This window comes from Gorilla gorilla, chromosome 9 (assembly GCF_029281585.2).
Source record: "Gorilla gorilla gorilla isolate KB3781 chromosome 9, NHGRI_mGorGor1-v2.1_pri, whole genome shotgun sequence".
Taxonomy (NCBI): Eukaryota; Metazoa; Chordata; class Mammalia; order Primates; family Hominidae; genus Gorilla; species Gorilla gorilla.
This window is the reverse complement of record NC_073233.2, coordinates 102031160-102055579: the sequence shown is the minus strand read 5'-3', so window position 1 is coordinate 102055579 and position 24420 is coordinate 102031160. Positions and strand designations below refer to the sequence as shown.

General features: G+C 45.7%; 1 protein-coding gene and 1 long non-coding RNA gene across 2 annotated transcripts in view; one reads left to right on the top strand and one right to left on the bottom strand.

Moving 5' to 3' along the window:
- PANX1 (pannexin 1) overlaps positions 1–17249 on the bottom strand; it is a 52543-nt gene extending 35294 nt beyond the window's left edge. The window contains exon 1 of the mRNA XM_004051980.5: positions 16407–17249. Within this exon, the coding sequence (XP_004052028.3) occupies positions 16407–16587 (181 nt within the window). The 5' untranslated portion in view covers positions 16588–17249. The remainder of the gene's footprint in view (positions 1–16406) is intronic.
- LOC134756471 (uncharacterized) overlaps positions 16441–24420 on the top strand; it is a 64463-nt gene continuing 56483 nt past the window's right edge. Inside the window, exon 1 of the long non-coding RNA XR_010129175.1 lies at positions 16441–16572. This is a non-coding gene — a long non-coding RNA (uncharacterized lncRNA). The remainder of the gene's footprint in view (positions 16573–24420) is intronic.

Below are 24420 nucleotides of genomic sequence, written 5' to 3'. Positions count from 1 at the left end.
GCTTTCTCTTGATTTTTTAGTATCAATATGGACTCATGTAATCCTTTGTTATTCAATATTTTATAATCCATTACTGTTATTCACTCTGATGTTCAAATGGTTCCTATCAAACTGCTCCTGTGTCCTTCGACATGTTCCCCTCAGTTCCTGAGCAGTCCCATGGATCCTGGTACAAAATGTTCTGGGCTTGTCGTGTACTTTCTGTTTCCACTCCACAACTGGCCATTTCTGCAAAGAGCTCTGGGTTCCTTTTGGTGGGTAAAGAAATTTTAAAACCATTATTTGGGTGCTCGATGTGCTCCTTGTTACTAAGATGCCTTTGTTCCTAGGCCCTTCAGCAGAAACTAGAAATCTTTTATTAAAAATTGTAAATTGAGATGGAAACTTTTACTTCTAATCCACTACCACTGGGTTCTTCATCTTCCCCCATCCCATGTTTGTTCTTTCTTCTTTCACAGTGAGAATCCTGGCTCCCAACAGTATCTATAGTTATTCATTTACTCAATCCCAAACTGTACGCAAAATAATTTCAGAATTCTTAAAGCAAAGGTAGTTTCTGATTTTTGTTTTAAATGGTTTAGTCTGGACACTATGTCAATAACTATCTGGGGTCAAGAAGAGAAGCAGAGACCAGACAGGAATCTATTGCAATAACTCAGGAGATGGTATGAAGACACAGTCACAGCACATGTCTGCAAGGAATCTCTTCTATCAGACAGGAATCTATTGCAATAACTCAGGAGATGGTACGAAGACACAGTCACAGCACATGTCTGCAAGGAATCTCTTCTATCACCTCTAGGTCCCAGCCTGGTACAGGCCGAAGATTTTGGTTCCATGAAATGAACATGAACACAAAAAGCTAGACGGAAGGCAGAAAAGAAAACCAAATATCTCTGCTATACAACTATTGATATGTTCACAAACGTGTTCTGCAAAGTCACGAAAATAACAGTGCTTCTGGAGCATATAGGTTTGGGGCAGATCACTCAAAAATCTATGCAATTTTTTTTTTAAGCCAAGAGCACTAGAATCCTGATAAAAACATGCTTGCACAATTAAGGGGTGTATAAAGAAAGGTTGAGGCTGCTGAGTTACACACATAAGGACTAAATGCACAAAGAGCAGAGAGCACTGTATAACAGCATTTCTAAGACGGAACACATGGTCAAACAAAGCCAAGGGGAAAGCGGGGCATCACGTACATGCTATACTCCTCTTTGGCTTGCTTCATCCAGATGTTGTTACTTGATGGCACAAATTATTCACATGTTGGAAAAAATCACATATAACCAATGTGATTAGTTACACTGATATGATATTATGTTGATATCATTTCCCCTATGTACTGATCAGACATATGAGCTCCTTTCCATCACAGAATCAGGGGGAGACGGTATTTACTGAATACTACTATAAGACAGGAATTAGATTCTCTCATTCAACCTAGTAAAAGAAACCTGTGAGCTAGCTATCATTATACCCATTTTACAGAGGAGAAATAGAGGCTCAGAGAGGTTAAGTAAAGTAAGACAGCTAATACTTGGTCAAGTTGCAATTCAGCCCTGAGTGTGTGGTCATACTCTTTCCCCAACACCTATGACACCCTGAGGATGAATGGCCAGGGAGGAGAGAAGGTGCAGACAGGCTACTGGGGCTGGGTGGAGTGGAGAAGGATGGGCACTGTGGAATGCCAGGCCAGCCCGTAACACAAGCAGCAGCAAGAAAGGGCCAGCACCAATCTCCCCAGAAACCTAGTCCTGAGCTCTAGGCCCAAGTTCATTAAAAACCACAGAGCTGACAAGACTAGCCACCTGCAGTCAATGGCTGGAGTGTGAGAACCCTACCCAGAGCGCCTAAGGCTACTCTGTGTGGAGTCAGAAAGACTGCTGACAGGGTGGAGGGGACTGGGCACCAGGTGGAGTTCACCTGGTGGAGACAGAAGCTGGACCCATGGAAGGAAAGGGCCAGATCAAAAAAACGACATCATCAAAAATGTCACAACAGGAATGTGACATGTGAGAGCTGGGAAGTGAATCCTTGCAGCAACCCCAGACTGGTCACACATTCACTAGAGGAAACGTGCTTGGTCTTGGTTTTTGCATTGTAAGAAATGAATGATGGAAAAAAATGGGGGAGGGAGAAGAAGAGGGATTGACTTCAGAAAAATGTTAAAGGAACAGACTATTTAAGGCCAAGGGGCAGCTTTAATAGACTTCTTCAAGTAGAAGAAGGGTTAGAACAAAATTACTCTTCAGCTGGTCTTCACTGACACAAAGGCCTAATGTGCATGAAACAAGTAGAAATCCAGTTAGATATGAGTGAGGGGGACTGGGCACCGTGGGTCACCCCTATAATGCCAGCGCTTTGGGAGGATTGCTTGAGGCCATGAGTTTGAGATCAGTCTGGGCAATAAAGTGAGACCCCATCTCTACAAAAAATTTAAAAATTAGCTAGGCATGGTGGCGTGCGCCTGTGGTCCCACCTACACGGGAGTCTGAGGCAGGAGGATCACTTGAGCCCCAGAGGTCAAGGCTGCAGTGAGCCGTGTTCACATCACTACACTCCAGTCTGGGCAATATAGAGAGACACTGTCTCAAAAAAAAAAAAAAAAAAAAAAAAGATATGGAGGAGGGACTTTTAGCTTAAAGGGGAAAAGTTAGGTAAGTCTTCTGTAAATAGAGGTTCTCTGGAGTCTTTATTCCTGAATGTTGCTTTAAAAAAGATTCTATTATATTCAATAGACATTCGGTTTTCTCTTTTACTTCCCAGCAACTTACTTAACCTCTCTGAGGTTTTCTTATTAGTAAAACCTCACAGAATTCCCAGTAGGATTAAATAAAATGTCTGCTATAGTACCAGCACACAGTTAAGAATTTAGTAAATGGGAACTAGTATTTTTATTTCTTTGTCAGGCAACATGGTAAGCACTGGAGATAGAAGAACGGACGGCTCCCTTGTCACATCCTCTATTACTTTCTTCCGTGCACTTATCATGAATTTCATATTTATTTGTTTACCCATCTGTCTTATCCTCTACAATACTAGAGCAAATACATCATGAAAGCAAACCTCCTTGGATAACTGGGATCTTAGATTTAAAGGGGCCACAGCCTGAAACTAGATTCAACTTCATTAAGTCCTTCTGCATCATCTCTCCCTCAAAGATGCCTTTTAAAAGCTGGGTTTTGTAGTTCTTGCGATGAAGAAACCCTTTTGTGTAGGACAAGGCCTTGAGTGTTTAAATGCAGTACTGAAACAAAGATTAGTGACTGGCAACATGAAAAGGACTTACAATGACTGTTACTATTATGTAGACCACTGGTCATGAGATCTCTTTGCAAACAAGGGCATTCTAAATAGACAAAAACTCATGACAGATGCAGATGCTAGAGTGGCAAACGCTTTTTCAAGGAACCTCAAAAAAGAAAAGGGACATCCACACTTTTTCATCAGAGCTGGGTATTTAATGCCACATGGCCTTTGTACCAGCAGCACGCCCTCCCCAGGGCTCCATTCTTCCCGTTTCTACACGGGGCAACAGAGCACAGGTATTCTCCCTAAGGCACTCAGCTCAACTGTGTGGCGCTCAACCCAAAAAGCATTCACTGGGCACCTATTATGTACATGGTACCATATGCAATGCAACGGATTCAAAGATAAAGAAGACATGGTCTCAGCCCTCCAAGGGCTTACAGTCCAGTGGAGGCAGCCAAGGATATAAACCACCAATTATTGTAGATGAAAACAATCACATAAGGGTAATGACTGAACCATGACAAATGTTCATACTCAAAGGAGGAGAGAAGGGAACCTAGGCTTGGAAAACAGCGCAAGAAAACACTGAGTCTTTAAAGCTGACAGCCCATTTAAGACAGGAAGCAGACCACTGTGTCTGGAGCACACAGTCAAGCTGGGGTCAGATAAAGGACATCCTGGGGTGACAGACTGGGAAGTCCAGACTTAAATTTATGAGTAAAGGCAAGGAGGGCTTGGCAGGTGAGGGTGAGGAGCTGTGTTTTGAGTTTTCAAGTCCCCAGTGGTACTATAATCCATACACCCATGTTCCTAATGACCAGCTGAGGCTGCAGTGCTGAACTGAGGGTGAGGTTGGTGGTGGCGCTTAACAGACTAGGCACCCTCCCCAGCAGGAGTCCAAGGGGTGGGGAAGATAATCCCAGGGCGGCAGAGCCGGAGACCCAGGACAAACCAGCAGCTTCTGAGCTGGGCTGTGAGGTTGCCCCACGCAGTCCTGTGTCCCGCAGACACACGACAGGAAGGGGCAGAGAGCACACAGCAGTGCCTGAGAACTCAGGCTCTGGAAAGAGCAATGCACTCTAGCCCCACTCTGTGTGCCCCAGACACATTCCCCAACCCCAGCAGCCCCAGGTCGTCACCTGTCAAAGGGCCAAAACAGGATTAGGGGATGTTTAGCAGCTAACCTGCGCTGAGTGCTTCCTACGTACCAGACACCGTTCCAGTGCTTCGAGCGCTAATTTATTTAATTCTCACCCTGTGACACAGGTGAGAATTCTATTACTGCCCCATTTACTGACAAGGAGGCTAGGCACTGAGAAATTCTGTAACTTGTCCAAGGTCTCACAGTCAATGTGTGCCATGCCAGAATTGGAACCCAGGAAGTCTGGCTTTATAACTCATCCCTTAATCACTATTCACATTTCCTAATAAATAATATTTGCTAGTTGACTAAATGTAAACAGGAAACAGAGGGCTCAGAAGTGAAACAACTAGGGTTTTTTTAAAAAAACATTTTAGCTTAAAAAATTGATTAAAAAATAGTTAAGATGGATTTCAGAAGGAAGGGGTATTTCATAAGCCAAGGAAAACAAGCGGAGACCTGTCAGTCTCTCTAGGATCAAACATCCCAGGCCAAAGAAAAAGGTGGGCACTGGGGAGGGAGGGGGCAGTCACCAGACACCGCCAAGTGTCACAGTGAGCCCAGAAATGTGTGTCTCATGAAATCCCAGTGTAAATAGGGAACTACAAGCTAAAACAATGAGATGGCATTTTAACCATTAAGATCGGCAAATTTAAAACTCTGAAAGTATTAAGCATGGGTAAAGAAGTGGGGCGGGGGGTTTGGCCTATATTGGTGATGGGAGTGTAAACTGGTATTCTGGAAGGCAGTTGAAAGTGCCTTTTAAATTTAAAATGTGCACAACTTTTGTCACATGATGGAAAATTGTGGAACATTTAAAAAGATGAGGCAGATCTGCATGCACTAACATGAAGATATCTCTGGGACATATTAAAGATAAATGAGCAAACTGCAAAAAAATGAGCCCTGTAAAAGAATATGCACTAAACAGGAACAGTAGTTACCTCTGGGGAAGAAACTGAGATTGAGGTGTGTCCATAAAAAAGGGCAGGGCTTTAATGTTTCCTCTTACTGTCTGAACTTTGACATATATAGACATTTGGCAAATTAAAATTAACCTGGAAAATTCCCTCCACTGCCACACCAGCAGTAAGGTGAGGGGACCTGCTGGGGCTGATGCAGTGAGCACCCCAGGACAGCCATGGGGTACCCATGAATGGGCCTGTCTCATTAGCTGAAGCACCAAATCCATGTATAGCCTATTTATCCTTCATACTGAAATATTCACCACTTTCTGAACCGATCTGGAAGTTGTAATCTTTTTCAAAGCATTTCTACTCTATTTAGCCCATCCATTATTTATTACAGCTTCCCACAACTACAAGAACAGCAGTAATAGAACTTCTGACCAACCAGCTATAAATTGAGGATTCCTACAACCCCTTCCTATGGTTCATTCATTTGCTAGAGTGACTTACAAACTAAGGCAAACCCTTTACTTACTATCGGCAATTTATGAAAAAGGATCTTTTAAAGGATACAAATGAACAGACAGGTAAAGAGATACACAGAGCGAGGTTCAGAAGGGTCCTGAGTGAAGGAGCTTCTGTCCCCATGGAGTTGGGATGCACAACCCTCCCAGCGTGGATGTAACCTGGATGCCCTCGGAACCCTCTCCCTGGGTTTCTATGGAGGCATGGTTGATTAGATCATGAGCCACCAGTGATCAACTCAGGCTTCAGGCCCTCTCCCCTCCCGTGAGGTCAGGGGTTGGGGCTGAGAGTCTCAACCCTCTAATCACATGGTTGGTTCCCCTGGCAACAAGCCTGGCTCACAAGGCTATCCAGGAGACCACTGCCATCAGTGACCTCATCAGCAGAGTGCCGGGAAACCAAAGACCAAATAAATATTTATTATATATCAAAATAGTTTTCCTCATAACTACAATATTTTAAAAGGTCCAATAGTGAGATAGCCTGACAAGTTTCCAGTAAGGATCCTGCTGATAATGATGCTCTTCCTATAATTCAAGAGCCTTTTAAATATCTGATATATTATGAGAAATTAATCTGCTAAGGCGATGTGACAATTGGTGCCAAGCAAGTCACTCACTTAGATTGCTGAGCTTCAGTTTCCCTGTCATGATTCTAACATTTTATAACTTTAATTTACCTAGGTATCTACTCACATCTAAAAACAAGCCAGTATGAAAGCAGTGACAAAATGGATGGTCTGGTATTTTCATGAAAATTAATAGACCAGTGGAACAATATAAACAGCCCAAAAATAGGCTCACTTACTTGAGTTGACTATATGATTGGGAAATCATCAAGGATCAATGAATAAGGAACGGGTTCCTCAATAAATGACAATGGGGGGATTATCAGCTAGAGTCTTGACTTATAGCACCAAAAGAACAAAACAGACTGTAGAGGTAAATGTTCAAATAAAATCATTAAAGATCATTTTAAAAAACTAATAGACCTAAGGATGGGCTATGACAGTCTAATCATAATGCAACTGAAGAAATAATTAAAAGATGGGTAGTTTTGATGACTTAAAATAACTTCTGCTTATCAAAACTTATACTGTAAAGGTTACTGAGGGATGGCTGTCAGGGGAAATGGGGATGGTTCATGGGCATAAAAATAGAAAGAATGAATAAGATCCAGTATTTGATGGCACAACAGAGTGACTGTAGTCAATAATAATTTAATTTTACATTTTAAGATAACTGAAAGAGTACAACTGGATTGTTTGTAACCAAGGATAAATACTTGAGGTGATGGATACCCAATTTCTCCTGATGTGATTACACATTGTATGCCTGTGTCAAAATATCTCACATACCCCATGAATATATACCTTTACGTACCCACAGAAATTAAAAATTAAAAAACAAAAATGCTTAACATAAACAGAATTCAAAGGAAACAGACAACCGGAAAAGAAAATACAATAAAGGCTAGCTAGAAAATATTTGAAACATAGAAATAGTTAATAAAACCCATTGAGAAACCAACATCCCCTTGGAAAAATAAGCAAAAGATAAGAACAGACAATTCACAGAATTATATAAATGGAAAAAATACATACGAAAAAACATTCAATGCCGTAACTGAATAAATGCGACTTAAAACAATGGCACACCTTTGTTCACCTATTAAACTGTGGACGATAATCCACTAACTTTTGCCAGCTGTGGGGAAAGCCACTCCTTCAGCTGCGGGGAGAAGTATCCATTGGGGGTCTATCCAGAGGGCAACGCAACCACACCAGTCAAGTCTTAAAAATGTCTAGGTATACTTTGACCTTGTAATTAGAATTATACAATCACTTGAAATACTGAGATCTTTAGAGAGGTGGTTTATTATGTACAGGAGTGTTCTTCACAATGCTATTTATATTACAAAAATTGTGAAACAGTTAAATTTTGACACGTGCACAACATTTCATGTCACTGCCAACAAAAAAATCATGTACAACAATTTAGGAACATGGTAACATGGCCTTGACTTAGTGTTTGGTTTTTCAAAACTTTTTAAAAGTTACTGTATATATATATATATATATATCCTGGGGGAAAACAGACCAAGATAGAATAGTAGTTATCCCTGGTAGAATTATAGATCTACTGCTATTTTCTCTTCTGTATTTTCCATATTTTCTACAGTAAGTTTTGTCTTTATAATCATATAATATACATATATAAATATTTATATTTTAAAAACGAGTGTGAGCTTTATACAGAATTTATTAAAAAACAACAGAGTCCCCTCCCCACCACCCCTTTCACCCCCCACAGAACTAGGTGTGCCTGGTACCAAGCAGATGGCAGATTCTCTTTAGGCCCCCTTCTCCCCAAGTAACTAATGTCTCCCTGCTGCCCCCAGAAACCCCACAGCATGCAGCGGGGCCTGCCTCGCCCAGAGTTCCTAGCTCAGCCAGGGCAAATGCCCCCAAATTGCCTCCCTTTCTCCACTTTGGACCAAGCTCTCGCTGCCTCAGTTAGGGGTTTGACAAGGAAGCAATCCAAGAAAGCAACCAGCTGCAGATAAATGCTGTTTGCACGGTTTTTTAAAGGGATGTTGCTAATCCAAACCTAGAGTCCATGAAGGTCCTAAGGCCTATTTTCAGGTTTTATCTATTTGTCTATATATTTTGAGAAGGAGTCTCGCTCCGTCGCCAGGCTGGAGTACAGTGGCATGATCTCAGCTCACTGCAACCTCCGCCTCCCGGGTTCAAGTGATTCTCCTGTCTCAGCCTCCCAAGTAGCTGGGACTACAGGCATGCGCCACCACGCCCAGCTAATTTTTGTATTTTTAGTAGAGATGGAGTTTCATCATGTTGGCCAGGATGGTCTCGATCTCTTGACCTCATGATCCGCTCGCCTTGGCCTCCCAAAGTGCTGGGATTACAGGTGTGAGCCACTAGAAATGTGTAGCACCTCCCCTCATTCTCTCTTGCTCCTGCTCCTGCCATATAAGACGTGCCTGCTCCCTGTTTGCCTTCCGCCATGACTGTGTTTCCCGAGGCCTCCCCAGAAGCCAAGCAGAAGCCACTAGGTTTCCTGTACAGCCCGCAAAACCATGAGCCACATAAACCTTTCTTTATAAATAACCCAGTCTCTGGTATTTCTTCATAGCAATGTGAGAGCCGCCTAATACTTCTATGTATCAAGTTTTTTTCTTTTTTTTGAGACGGAGTCTCGCTCTGTCGCCCAGGCTGGAGTGCAGTGGCACGATCTCGGCTCACTGCAAGCTCCGCCTCCCGGGTTCACGCCATTCTCCTGCCTCAGCCTCCCGAGTAGCTGGGACTACAGGCGCCCGCCACCACACCTGGCTAATTTTTTGTATTTTTAGTAGAGACAGGGTTTCACCGTGGTCTCGATCTCCTGACCTCGTGATCCGCCCACGTCGGGCTCCCAAAGTGCTGGGATTACAAGCATGAGTCACCGCGCCCAGCCGATATGTATCAAGTTTTAAGGACACATGGTCCCTGCCCTAAATGAACTTACAGTATTCAACAAATAAGTATGCAAGTAATTACCTAACTTCAAGTTATGGTAAATGTTAGGAAGGAAACTTACAGTGTTAGGAGAACACGTATCATGAAGTTCTACTTAAAGCTGCAATTCTACCCCCTGAAGGAGGCCCTTTCTTTCTTAAAACCAAGAGCACATCAAAATGCTTCTTCCAAACTTCTAATGCAGTCACATTTTTAGGGAGTCAGAGCTGGATAGTGTACAGGGCAGTGGTTTTTTTTTTTTTTCTTCCACTTATTTCAAATAGGAACGCAGGAATGCAAAACTATTCTGGAAAATGATTTCATCCTTCTGGAAACTGATACTGCTGCGACTAGTCTCCTTTCAATGCTGGGAGGAGAGAAATATTTACGAAGATTTTCATGCAAACAAGCTTTATGTGTGAGTAGAAATTTTGAAAGAAAGTAAATGTCCATCATTAGGGGACTGCTTAGATGAATTATAAGTATATTCTAAGCTATGGAATACTGTTCTATTATAAAACAGTGAGGTGACACCTATGTACTGGCACGGAAAGCTCTCCAAACATACTAAGTGAGAAAAAGCAAGCCACTATGGTATGACTCGATTTGTTTTAAAAAATAAAATAAGGTGTACACGTTATGCGAATGCAGACAAAGTACAGCAATAAGGCTGCACAAAGTGTCCACCTACCTTCAGCACATAGTGAAAGAGATTTATGAATCCTTTACCATGATAATGTATTTAGGTACTACTTGTACAAGAAAAATATTAACAAAGTAAAACATGTATCCAACAGTAGACTCTCTGGACAGCATGCATTCTTCTGGAGGGGTTAGGAGTCTCTCTTGGCTCTTTGGTTTAGTGTGAGTTGAAGATGTTCTATTATAGGACCTGTGCCATAAGACCCTAAATATTGGCCCACTCTGATAGACAACCCTGAAAAGAATCGATCTGCTTTGCCAGCTGGTACATGCTAAAAAGCAGCCTGAAGATATTCCCAAAGACAGGTCTAAATTCAGCCACAACAGAGCAGACAACTTAAGCCACCCAGCCGCTGACTCAGTTGCAGGAAACGAAAGGGGAACTTCCAATATAGATTGGAAGCAGCTGCAGTTATATCTATCCTTTGACTCACTGGGGCTGGCCCAATGCCTGCCCTGTAATGATAGCAAAAGAGCAGTGCTAACTCAGAAAGACTAAGTCCTTCTCTACCCAGAACGGTGGCTGGCCACTGAGAGGTCAGTGGGGGAGGGAGGCAGGGTCCCCGGCTGACCAGACACCCTTTCCCTAGTAGACTACTGGCTGCCCCAGCTCCCCACCTGGTCCAGCCAGCCAGAAACATCCTGGCAGGAGACAGGGGTTCTCCTTCCCAGGGGATATGTGCCACATGAGGCACCAGGGAATCAAAGCAGCCCCTGAAGCCTCAGGCCTTGTACAGCCCTAAGCGCAGGGCACAGGAGGCCCTGTCAAAAGACCCCTTGAACATGAATCCCATTCAGAGTCTGGTCTGTTGATAGTTTTGTCTTCAACTAGGCTGCTGTAAGAAAATCCCACAGACTGGGTGGCTTAAACAACAGTTATTTTCTCACAGTCTGGGAAGTTCAAGATCAAGGTACCAGTAGATTCGGTGTCTGGTGAGAGCTCTTTTCCTAGTTTGCAGATGGCCCCCTTCTCCCAGCGTGCTCACACACCTTTCCTTGTGGTCGCACTTGTGGAGAGAGGAAGAGGGAAGAAGAGAGGAAGGGAGGTAGTGGGAGAGAGAGGGAAAGAGGGAGAGAGGGAGGAAGAGGGAGGGGGGAGAGGAAGAGGGAGGGGGGAGAGGAAGAGGGAGGGGGAGAGGAAGAGGGAGGGGGAGAGGAAGAGGGAGGGGGAGAGGAAGAGGGAGGGGGGAGAGGAAGAGGGAGGGGGGAGGGAAAGAGGGATTTCTTCTTTTTCTAAGGGCATCCCATCATGAAGGTCCCACTCTCATAATCTCATCCAAACCTAATTACCTCCCAAAGGGATCTCCAATTAGCATCACATTGGGGATCAGGACTTCGACATATGAATTTTGCGGTTGGGAGACACAAACATTCAGTCCATAACTGCAGCACACTAAGGGAATTCATAACTTTAGAGAAATACTTCTAGAATTTCAGAGCTTGAAGGTCATGTCATGCAATCATGCTTATATTCTACACAAAGCTGTCGCCCAGCCATTTCCTAAACCTCTCCCCCCCTCAATGAAATGTGCAGCACTTCTAGAGGCATCTGAGAGTAGATGTGTTAGAAATGAAGGGCCTCGAGGCACTGTCTCCCAGCAGCTTGCACAAGGTGACACCCACAGGGTACCCAAGCCACACAGATCACACTCATCCTTCTTCCACAGTACACCATTCTGCACTCTGAACACAGATTCTTCCTCATCACAAAAATAACATAAAAAAGAATCTGAGGCACACACAATATAACCTGAGCTTATAAATCAAGTGGGACAACTTACCTATCATGACGATGTGCATCCTTTACTGCTATCATCAGAGGCAGATGTCTGGGAGGAGGCCAGGACAGGCCTGACCCAGGACAGCACTTGTATCATTAAATGGCACTCAGAGGGCACACTTCCAAGCAACTGGGACCCTTATCCAGAACACCCCGTCCATTCCCTCAGCACAGCCACTCTGGGAGAGTTCCCTAGTGTGCTCTGGCACTTCCTTCACTAAATTCCTATGGAGCACTTGTTGAGGGCAAGACATGATGGAAGGCAAGAGGAAGGAAAAATGAGGGCTGGTGAAACCACTGATTCTCCCTTCTCTGGCTCCCACCACACAGCCTTTCTAGCCCAAACTCACAATTAAATTTAAACTGTCTTTTGCTGTGTGTCACTTATTTTCCCCCTACCCAGCTGAATCTCACAGGAGGCACACCTGCAGTATTTTAGAAAGGCTGACTAGAAGTATCAGGCCTAACCAGACAGGTGCACATTTTAGTTCTTACATTCAATCCTTAGTATCTCACTGTCCAAAAGCCTTCAAAATGCTCCCAGGCACAATTCAGAAGAGTCTCCTTGCCACTCCCTCAGGAAGGTTTCTGCTTGTAATTCTCACTATCACAGGGCACATCTGGACCAATGAGTGGCTGCCGCAAAGACTACCAAAGTTGCCTCCACCTTGACCATAGCACCAGCCTTGTCATGCCCCTCCAGACCACATCACTTCTGCAGTGACCCTCAACCTGTGATTGTGGGCAGCCAGACCAAGATCTGGTGAATGAGCAAGGCAGAGTCCCTTCTGCTCTCTGTCCCCAACACAGTCCCCACCAGCCCAGGCAGCCCCACACCAGTGCCTACCATGTAGGACCTGTGTGAACTGCTGTGGGAGGGAAGGGGCCAGAACCTCTGAGGAGTGGACGCTTCACCTGCAGCCACCATGCTGGCACCCAGCAGGGCTTGATAAAGGTCAGCCTGCTGCCATGCCCATGGGTCTCTGTGGCCCAGGCAGGCTTAGTCCCTCTTTTCTGAGAGGAGCCCAGTGGGCTGAACTACTAAGAGAACAGGCCAAAGACTAAACGGAAGCCTTTAATATGAAGCCAAGTATTTTATCATATGAGGACATTCCCTCTCTCTAACCTACAACACTCCCACCCCCACAGAGAACCTGCTCTTAAATCTAAAGCACAATCCATGCACATTTCTTGATTTAATAGATTTTCATTAAAGTAAAAAATCATTTAAAGGAAAAATCGCCACAAAGTTTCAACTTGAATCCTATTTTATCAAACAACAGTTGACAGAAAATTTAATTTTTGGAAAGTAACTGGAAAATATAATTTATTTTACGCTTGAGGGGATTTTATATCAAAAGAGATGAATTCTTATATATCCTAGTTTATCATACAGGTGGAAAAAGGAAAAACATGTAATTACAGCTGATTTTCTCGTTTCTAATTTTATACACACACACACCACTCCCGCAACACAAACAGGAAAACAATGGGATTTGCTATGCCTTCTTTCATGTGGAGCCCCTGGACCCTTACTTTGGCTCCCACCTCTCCATGTGACGGTGCCACTAAAGCTCCAGCGGCCACATGTTGTCTCACATGTCTCAGCTTCAGCCAACACTGCTCCACACACTTGGAATCCTGCCTCAGGGGCCAACTCTGCCCTGAAACTCTCACCGTTCATGAGTCAGAAGAAACCCCTCCTTCTGCCTTTCCACAGCATCAGGCTTTAGTACACACTTCTGACACTGCCCAGGTTCCATGAATCCTGCATTAGGAGGGTTATGCGTTCAACTTCTCTACTAGATCGTGCTTCCGGAGGAAAGATTCTTTTGTCCTACGTGTGTCTGACACCCCACTGCCAAGGTACAGCATCATGCACATAACAATCAATTAGCAAGGTCTGATGATGCAAAAGCTATCACCTTTAATTCACAACAAATGTTTACAGAGTAGTTTCAATCTCCATGCAAAACATGCATAGACAGGTTATAAAGCTCTGTGTTAAGTTCAACAAAAGAGTATTCCAAGCATCAGAGAGGGAAGCAGTAATTATCAACAGAGGAAGGATGAAGCCATGTTTTAAGTCTGCAGGCCTTATCTCAGTGTCTTCCCGGGGCCTGAGTTCACTGACCAATATGGTGGGCAAAGTGCCAGCTCCATTTCAATTACTTCATTCTCCCTTTATTGCTGTTCTTTTTTTTGGTTTGTTTTTGGCTGAGTGCATACTACTAACTACACAAAATTAAATGCTGCATGATATGATCCTTCCCACTGTACCAACTCCATGTATTAATCTATGTACCTCTCCCCTCTTCTCAAAAGCCCTTCTTCTGGTTTTATCTAAATGTATACCTAATCTAATAGGTCTTCCCTGGTCCTGTTAGCTTCATTCCACATGTCTGTCCTCCCCTGGAACTCCTGAAAACACTTCAGAAAACATGGGAGTCTGCTCGACAGCTCCTCACCCAAGTGCCTGCCAACCTTCACCAGCCTGGAGCTCATAGCTCAACACCTGGCTGGGTGCTGAATTACACACAGCTGAATGACATTACCTGCTAACAGATACGTTCTAGTGCCCAACTGCATAGTAAACTGCAACAGGGCAGGGAGAGGGCAGGGCAAGAACAAGGTCTCAAAATCCTTTCCCATCTCCCTCAGCACACAACAGTGCTACGCACACAGCATGAGCTCAAACTCTTGCTAGTTAAAACCACTCCCAATACCCCAAAAATACCTCTCAGACAGCCCACCAATTTAGACGTATCTAAGGCATTACAGGTACAGGTGCCTTAGGAGTCCCTCTAGTACATGCGCTAGAGGTGGAGATTGGTCACAGAGGGTGACTAACTCCTCCCTCCTGCCTTTCTGTCCCAACCAGGTACCCAAGACTTGCACCTCCAAGACAGGGATCATGCCTCTTTTACTCCCGGGTCCTTGGAGGTCAGCACCGAGTTCAGCACACAGCCAGTACTGGAGGAATTGACCGAAGGGAGAGATTATCTCCAGGACTCATGCTTTCAGCTGGAAGCCTCAATTCACTGTCAAATGGAAACTTAAAGAACATCCCGATGACTATGCCTGCGCAAAGAGCATGAAAACTAAAAACTTATTTTCCACAATGAATTTGGCAACTTCCTGCCAAGCTGAACAACTTAGTGCTGCAGATTGCAAAATCACACTCATCGTCATTCTTTCCTAATCAACTCTTCCCTCAACTTCACAATTCCCATCACCACCAATACCACACTCCACTCACCCAGACATACAACCTCCACAGCACGTTTGACCAGTACTGCCGTTCATGGCCTATTAAAAACTAGGTACTCAAGTGCTGCTTATTTACTCCTTGATCGCACAGCAATCAGCCACCCATTTTCTTCCACTCTTCACACCCTCTGTGCACAAGACCTCAACCGATGCCTTGCTCTCTGGCACCCAGCCCTCCAGGCCCCATCCTCTCACCTTCTTCCCAGACCCTAAATGCCACCATCAGGTTAGTATTTACTTAGTGCTGTTTTCAACCAGTCTGTCCTCTGTTCAAACAATAACTTCTCAGTTCTGAAACCATCAGCCTACACTCTTCTGTTCCAGGCTGACCCAGGCCCATATTCACTCTCAGACTCCAGGAACTCTAACTTATCCTCCTGCCTTGGCTAGGAGAGTCACTGTGTCTCTCTTTCCAGGAACATATAACATTCTCTGCCATCGCAAAACCTTAACAAAGGTCTTACTCCTTCTTGTCCAAATCCCACCCACCCTCTGACAAAAGTTTTCCCAAAGTCCAGCCGCACTGGGTCCTCTCTCTTCCCCTGCCACAGAACTGTATTTAACCCTCCTGCGCTACCTTCCTGTTGGTTCATAAACACTCTCTCCTGTGTGGAAAGTCAGAACAGCTGATGAGGAAGGTAAGGCACGTAGCCCCGTGATCCTGCCCAAACCACCAGACTTTCCAATCTCACACAACTGTTATGAAGCTCAAATGATAATTTACAGGAAGGGGACTAGTTCATCTCACATTTGTAAGACCGTCCAAGTGGAGGATCCCTCTAATGCCTGCCAAGTGCAGATATTTCCTATCATTCACAACCCTAGAGAGCTAAGATCTCAGCAAATATCAATTATACGTAAGACACTGAAAGAACACACTTCTCATGGAGCACTCGTCTTCACATCCTCCATGTAGCCACTCAGGAACTTATCTGGTGTAAAATTTTAGGCGGCTGGACAAATATGTAGGAGACAGGGGTGAAAAACGGGGACACAGCTATTCTTGGCAAATCTGGTGGCAAGGTGCCAGTTCTAAGGGTGGAACATAAACTATAAGCCACAGTCCCATCAGAGGGGCATGAGGAACAAAAGAACTGAGGAGTAGGGATGTGAGCAGAGTAGACCAGGGTACCAATGAAACACCTGGGCAAAGAACGCTTTGGACCATAAAACTGGGGCCACTGCCCTTCCTGACGCTCACGACCATCACAGCTGGGCGTACCCAGACTCGGGCCTGTGAGCCGTAAAATCGCAGCTCACCGGGCCAGACCGGGGCGGCCACTCCCCTCCGTCCTGGGCGAGGCTTACCAATCGAGATCTCCTGCGCGAAGGCCAGCGAGATGAGCAGCAGGGGCAGCCCCACCGCAATGCACGTGACCATCTTGTCCACAGCCAGCTCCAGTCGCAGCCCCTTGAACTTGGGCTCCGTGGGCTCCTTCAGCAAGAAATCCGAGAACACGTACTCCGTGGCCAGGTGAGCGATGGCCATGGCTGCGGCGCGCCAGGCTCGGCCAGGAGGTCCGGGTACCGCCGGCGTCGGGAAAGCTGCGCGGCGCCTTCACCCTGTCACCGGCCGGGCGCGCGGCTTTCGCTTTCCCTTTGCCTGCTCCCGCATCCCGCCTGCCTTTGTGTCTCGGTGCCTCAGGCTCCCAGCGACTCCGCTGGGCTCTCGCGCTCGCTGCCTCCGCCGCCGGCGGGGCGGGGCAGGGCGGGGACCCGAGAGCTCCGGTTCCTGCGGTTCCACCCCGCACGCCCGTGGAAGTCCCCGGGCCGCGCACGGCACTCGGATTCGCGCCTCTCCCGCGCGCCCCCAGGCGCGGGAACCACGCGCGGAACAAAGCGCTTCCCTCTGGCCCTGCCCCTCCGCGCCGCCCTGGCTGCCGAAGCGGCCTCCGGGGTAGCCTTGCGCTCACAGCCAGCTGCGCCGCGCTCTTCCGGAACCATCCGGGGAAACCAAGTACCCAGGGGCGTGGAGCTTCCGGAAGACGCGGTGACGCGGGGCGGGGTGGGCGCGGCTGCATCCCGCGCCCCTCGGGCCACTCTCTGACAAAGGAATTTTCCCACTGAGCGGCACCTTTGAAAATTCTCCCGTCCCTCCCTGCCGGATTCTCCTCACGTCCTGGCACCCGGGATTTTTAAAATCATTTCTGCAAGCGACTCTTTCTGTGGACGGGATGGCCCCCTTTACGCCCCACCCCCAACATTTCCAACACGGTGAAATCGGGTTAGAAGGAGCTGCAAAAGCTTCAAAGAACAGTCAGTGCCATAAAAGGCCAATCGAGCGGTGTAGACCGACGGTGCCTTGCAGAGGGAGCGCTGGACCCTTCCAGGAGCTCCGCGTGAGAGGGTGGCGCGGAAACGGTAGTGAGTGTGGAGTTTCGAGGCCTGAGTAGCGCTGCTGGTCCCGTTTCTCTTTCCTCTGCCATCCCAATCAGAGCCTTGTTCTGGGAGCCAGCAGAGAGAGGGGGACCTGCAGGTAGGTGGGTGTTGGGGCTGCAGAGAGCTGCTTCTGAACAGCTCACAGGAAGTGGATGATGGAAAGACAGGAGGAAATACTCTGACCAGTGTCCACGGAAATTAAGGCTGTTGAAGTGAGAAATAATTTGATTTATTGGAAGCTAAATGTGAGGATCCACCCAAGAAGACTTACCAGCAAAGTTGGGCATGTTTCAAAATTTGTTACACGTCGGAAGGGTTTTAGAAGAAAGTTTAGGAAAAGGGAGGAGGACCCCTTATATCAGAGGTGGGATTTTTTTCATCGGAGGGTATGGTACACAGGTTACAGTCACTGGCTGCAGATGACAACATATAGGCTAAAATATTTTGTGCACAAGAAAATCAAAGTTTATATGATTCAGAAACAAGTCAGTGTTCTTTTCAATGTCAGTATTTTACATACTAATCAGTACATCAACAGTTCGAGGAACTGCCAAAAGGATTTGAAGGACTCACAGTAAGATTTTTTACTCAGGGACAGGATCTAAGCCATGAATCATAAGACCTTTCTTAGATGGCTTAGTTTGGAAGCCCTGTCAAATGTGACATGTAGGTTATCACCAGCAACATTTGAAGCAGGCAGGACCTGCAAACATGAGGGCTCCTTGGGGCAGGGCTTGGCTCCCTTCTCTGTGGGTCCACAGATACAAGCCTCAACTCCCACATGTACTTCTCCACCCCAGCCTGGCCGCTAAACACACATCCAAGAGCCTATACAGCTCTCTCCGTGTAGATGGCTCATAGGGCTTCAAACTCATAACGGCCAGGACTTCAGTCTTCATCTTCCCCTTAAACCTGAACTCCATCTTCCCCATCTTACTAAATGTACCACCAGCCACCCGTGCACCCAAATCGGAATCGTGGAGCACCATCTTCAACACTCCATTTCTCACAGCTGCCATAACCAATTTTCAAATTCTCTTGCTTCTCTCTCCTAAATATAGCAAATCTGACACCCCTCCACCTGCACTGCCAATACCCAATTCAACTCACCATCCTGTCTCCTAACCACATATAGGAAATATGTGAGACAGGGTCCCCCTCCATTCTCCTCTACAGCTGCCAGGATGAGCTTTTCAAAACTCCAGTCGGATCATCTTTTCTACTTAAAGTGTACATTGTTTTTAGCATAAAATACAAATTTCTTAGCATGGCCTCTGCCTACCTCACCACCAGCTTCACTGCTTTCCTTTCAGTTCTTCAAGTTAGCTAAGCCCTTGGCCTCCTCCAGGCCTTCCCACCCAAAACACTCCCCACAGTGGCCTCTTTGCCTGGCCCACCTTTTTTCACCCTTCTGGCCTCAGCTTGATGTCACTTCCCTGGGAAAGCCTTCCCTAAGTAGACAGACTAGATTAGGTCCCTTTGTGAAATTCTCCCATAATACTAGCCACACTAGTTACTAGCTATTAGTCTTGGGGAGTTCTTTGACTCTCCTGTGTCTCAGTTTTCTCATCTGTAAAAAGGTTGTACCTCTTAGGACTGTAGTAAGGACCAAATGAGTTAACACGTGGGTAGTGCCCAGTGCCAGTGCCTGGCACCTTGTGAATCTAGGTACATTTCATCTGTCGTTGTTCTCTATTTTTCCTTCTTAAAAATAGTCACAATTGCAACTCAACAAATATTTATTCATTTATTTAGTGTTTGCCACCGCTTTATATGATCGGCTTCTTCAGGGTGGGCCCATGCCCATGTGTACCACTTTTATACTCAACACTTAGCACAAATGCCTCACACAGAGTTGATGTTTTAATTCATATTATTAAATAAATGTCTGAAGGAATCTGAACACTTTTTAAAACTGGCCCAGTTCACACTCATTTATCCATACATTCCAGGCATATATTAGAGGCTGGTGATGGGCCAGTTCTGGGCTCAGTGGATGGGGAAGCAGAAATGAAGTGAATGGATTCCATTTCCTCAAAGACCTTATGGCTTAGCAAGAGAAATAAGGCATGCACACAATTAACTATAATGCAAGGTAGAAAGAGTGATTATTGTGAAAAGTGGGGTATACCAAGGGAGGTGCAGAGAATAAGTAGGGCCTGGGAGAATGTGTCAGTTGGGACATTCAGAGCTGGGACAGGGGCTTTCTGGGAGTCAGGAAATCATGGGTGCCATTTCCCTTCTTTCCTTGCCAAAAGCTAATGATCCGATAGGCTCAAATGGCCCCTTTTTGGGCTCAAATGCCCTGTTTTTAGGAAGCCTTCCAGGATCCTCCAGTTGTAATGAATCCTTCCCTCCCTTGTTACTCTCTCCTCTGGCCTAGAAGTTAGTTCATTTTGCCTTCTGTGATGGGATGGTGGATTGTGTATCTCTTTTTTCATTACATAGCAAGTTCCTCTGAGGATCTGGACTGAATCTCAGCAGTTGCATAAATTGCCCTCAGTTTTGGCAATTTTTTACATTCCATATGATGTTATCCTACTTTTAATGAATTTAAAATAGAAGCCAGATGGAGAACTTGTTGGAAAATAGTGTGTCCGGAATTGGTTCCTTCTGGTGGGTTCTTGGTCTCACTGACTTCAAGAATGAAGCCACGGGCCCTCGTGTTGTTACTGTTCTTAAAGGTAGTGTGGACCCAAAGAGTGAGCAGCAGCAAGATTTATTGTGAAGAACAAAAGAACAAAGCTTCCACAGCATGGAAGGGAAGCTGAGCAGCTTGCCAGCTCTGGCGGCCAGCTTGTATTCACTTATTTGGCCCCGCCGACATCTTGCTGATTGGTCCATTTTACAGAGCGCTGATTGGTCCATTTCACAGAGTGCCGATTGGTCCATTTTACAGAGTGCTGATTGGCCCGTTTTTACAGAGTGATAATTGGTGCATTTACAAAACTTTAGCTACACACAGAGCACTGATTGGTGCGTTTTTACAGAGTGCTGATTGGTGCATTTACAAACCTTTAGGTAGACACAGAGCGCTGATTGGTGTGTTTTTACAGAGTATTGATTGGTGCGTTTACAAACCTTTAGCTAGACACAGAGCACTGATTGGTGTGTTTACAATCCTCTAGCTAGACAGAAAAGTTCTCCAAGTCCCCATCTGACCCAGAAGCCCAGCTGGCTTCACCTCTCAATCCCCCCTCTAAACAGGACACCCCAACTGCTGTTGGGAATTGGGCGATGACCACTCTAGCTACTTCCTGCTGGATAGGAGCAAAGAAGGGGCCCTGCAGTTGTAGTGTCCTCCAGAGGGGAACTCAGGCCAGTGAAAGGACCAGCAGGTCGGTCCAGGGGTCTTCGGTAGAAGTTGTTAGTTGAGCTCATTTGGGGTTCCATTTGTAAGACCATCTGTAGCTTGATGGCCTCAATCCTAGAGGAAACAAATTTAACAAGGAGGTTAAAAATACAGGGCCTGAAGGTGAGTAATAGTAAGATGGCTGCCATGGGACCTAGAAAGGGGAGAAGCCGTGTTGCCCAACTCCAGAGGTTGGTATAAGAGTTTGAAAGGCATTGTCTGATTTCGGAAGCCTTTTCCTGTAAACACCAGGCGGCATATCATACTATCCCTGAATGGTTAGTGTGAAAACAACACTCTTCCCCTAAGAAGGTGCACAGTCCTCCTTTCTCAGCAGTGAGGAGGTCTAGGCCTCGGCTGTTTTGGAGAGTCACTGCTGCCAAAGAGTCTATTTGGGATTGTAGAATAAGGATAGATTTCGTTATCTCTTGCAAACTGTCTGAGAAATCCTTTGAGAGTGTGTGGCAGTAGGATAATGAAGTAGATAAACTGGCTATTCTGGTTCCTGTAGCAGTAGCCATTCCTAACCCTATAAGTGGGGTATTAGTTGTATGGCTCTGCACTAACAGACTTGAGCTTTCAGGGGTACTGATAGGGTCTGATTTCCTGGGGAAATGTTAATGTCAGGACTTAGAAATACTAAGGTGCAGGTGCCTTCCAGTTAGTGGGGTGGCAGATATAGTTCAACATTCCACATAAGAAGAATATACCTTGGCTGGGTAGACAGAACTGGTTGTGTATGTTATAAAGGTGTGTGAGTTTATTGTTTTCATTTTCCCATACTCCTAGAATACTTGCCAAGGTAGCTCCTATGAGTGGCTGGAAAGGGGTGTTGGGAGCAAACTGAGTGGCTCCCTGTGTTCTATTTTCCCATTGGAGAAAAAACCATTTTGTATCTACTAGGAACCATTGGAGAAAAAACCATTTTTGTATCTACTAGGAACCATTCGAGAGAGCGATTGAAAGAGGGGATGAGACGGCATTCACTAGTGGTGGGGATACTGCTGCAGGGGGTCCAGGGGTGAATGGTCACGCAGGGAGTATGTTTGCCATTACAAAACCTGGAGTGTTTGTTAAGCAGGGGGGAGGTGATGATTTTGGGGGTCCCTGAGACGTGGACAAGCCGTCTGAATGGAGCTGTTTGAGTGACTTGGAAGTTACTATGATCAGTTGGGGCTTGAAGTTGTAGGGTGTAATTACACTGATGGGGTAGTAGGTGCCCCAGGAGCAGACCTGATAACAGGTTGCACTGGATGCATAAAGGGGCTTGGAAAGTTAAGATGGTATTTGTAGTTACAGGGCCATGTATGGGCTTTTCATTGCTTGTGTAATAGGTGAGGTTGGAAATGCAAGAACGCAAAAGTTGTATCGCATGTCCTGTTAGGGTATTCTTGGTCCTATCAGAGATGGGGAAGTCAGCTAATGATTGCATATTTAGAAGTTGGAAAGGGTCTTTTCCTTCAAAACGAGGGTGGTATGTTAAGTTGGTAAAGACCCAATTTTTTGCAGGAATGGGAGGTTCCGCCTGGCAGCAATTTTGGCCTTAGCATCTGCCCGACGGTTTCCTTCTGCCTCTTCTCCTTCACCTTTCTGATGGCTTTGGCAGTGTAAGACTGCCACTTCCTTGGGGTTTTGCACTGCGTGCAATAACTCCATAATTTTCTTGTGGTATTTAATGGGGGTTCCCCCAGAGGTTAGGAACTCCCTTTCTTTCCATATTGCAGCATGAGCATGTAGGATTAGATAAGCATACTTGCTATTTGTATACACATTTATTCTTTTTCCCTTTCCCAGTTCTAAGGCTCAGGTAAGTGCCATTAGTTCTGCTAACTGGGCGCTGGTCCATGGGGGAAGAGGCTTACTTTCAACTATGGTTACATCACTAACTATGGCATAACCTGCCCTTCATATCCCATTTTCTACAAATGAACTTCTATCAGTATATAGGTTAAGGTCAGGATTAGCTAAGGGGACTTCTAAGAGATCATCTCGGGCAGCATAAGTCTGGACTATAATTTGTTGGCAGTCATGCTCAATTGGTTCCCCATCATCTGGGAGAAAAGTGGCAGGGTTGAGGGCCATGCACGTACATATTTGAAGCACCAGTCCCTCAAGGAGTAGCAGCTGGTATCTAAGTAGGCGGTTGTCTGATAGCCATAAACTTCCTTTGGCACCTAGTATGCCATTTACATCATGAGTAGTCCAGACAGTGAGATCTTTTCCTTGTATTATTTTGATAGCCTCTGACACTGAGACGGCCACTGCCACAACTACCTGTAAATGGTGAGGCCAGTCTTTTGCTACTACATCAATTTCCTTACTTAGGTATGCCACTGGTTGTGGGGTTGTCCCACGAGTCTGAGTAAGGACTCCAAGAGCTATCCCTGCTCTCTCCATGATGTATAAAGAGTTTTGTCCTGTGGCAAGGCTTAAAGCTGGAGCTTGTACTAGGGCCAGCTTTAAGGTTTTGAAGCCTGTTTCTGCCCCTGCTTCCCGTTCTACTAGATGAGTATTTGTCCTCTGGGTCTTCTTGATTAGAGTATAGAGGGGCCTGGCTATCTCGCTGTATCCAGGGATCCATAGTCGGCAAAAGCTGGTGCTTCCAAGGAACCCCCGCAACTGTTTTAATGTCTTAGGGCAAGGATAAGCCAGTATAGGCTGTATTTATTCCTTGCTGAGGGCCCTGGTTCCTCTGGCTAAGATTAGGCCTAGATATTTGACCTGCTGTAGGCAAAGCTGGGCCTTCGACCTAAACGCCTTTTACCCTTGATTAGCTAGAAAGTTCAAGAGATCTAGAGTAGCCTGCTGGCATGAGGCTTCTGAATTGGTAGCCAAAAGTAAATCATCCACATCCTGAAGAACCGAGTGCCTGAACTTGAGAAGTGGCCTAGATCTTGGGCCAATGCCTGACCAAACAGATGAGGGCTATCCCTAAACCCTTGGGGCAAGACAGTCCATGTAAGTTGGGACATGTGGTCTGTGGGATCCTCAAAGAGAAACTGGGAGTCAGAGTGCAGGGGAATAGAGAAGAAGGCATCCCTGAGGTCCAGAACTGTGAACCATTCTGCTTCCTCTGGTATTTGAGAGAGCAGGGTATAGGGGTTGGGTACAACTGGGTATAGAGGAATTACTGCCTCATTGATGAGTCTAAGATCTTGCACTAGTCTCCACTGACCATTCAGTTTTTGTACTCCTAGAATTGGGGTGTTGCAGGGACTGCTGCATTTCCTTACTAAGCCTTGAACTTTTAAATGTTTAACAATATCCTGTAATCCTTTATGAGCTTCAGGCTTTAAGGGATATTGCCTTTGATCAGGAAAAGTGGTGGGATCTTCTAGCTTGATTTGGACTGGGCAGGCATTTTTTGCCCTTCCAAATTGTCCTTCCAATGCCCAGACTTCAGGGTTGATTCCGCCCTCTAGTAGAGGACAACAAATGGGTAACTTGTTCCCCATATTCACGTAGATGATAGCTCCAGCTTTGGCGAATATATCCCTTCCTAATAAGGGTGTGGGACTTTCAGGCATAACAAGAAAGGCATGTGAAAAGAGCAAAGTCTCCCAATTACAACTGAGGAGGTGCAAGAAATAC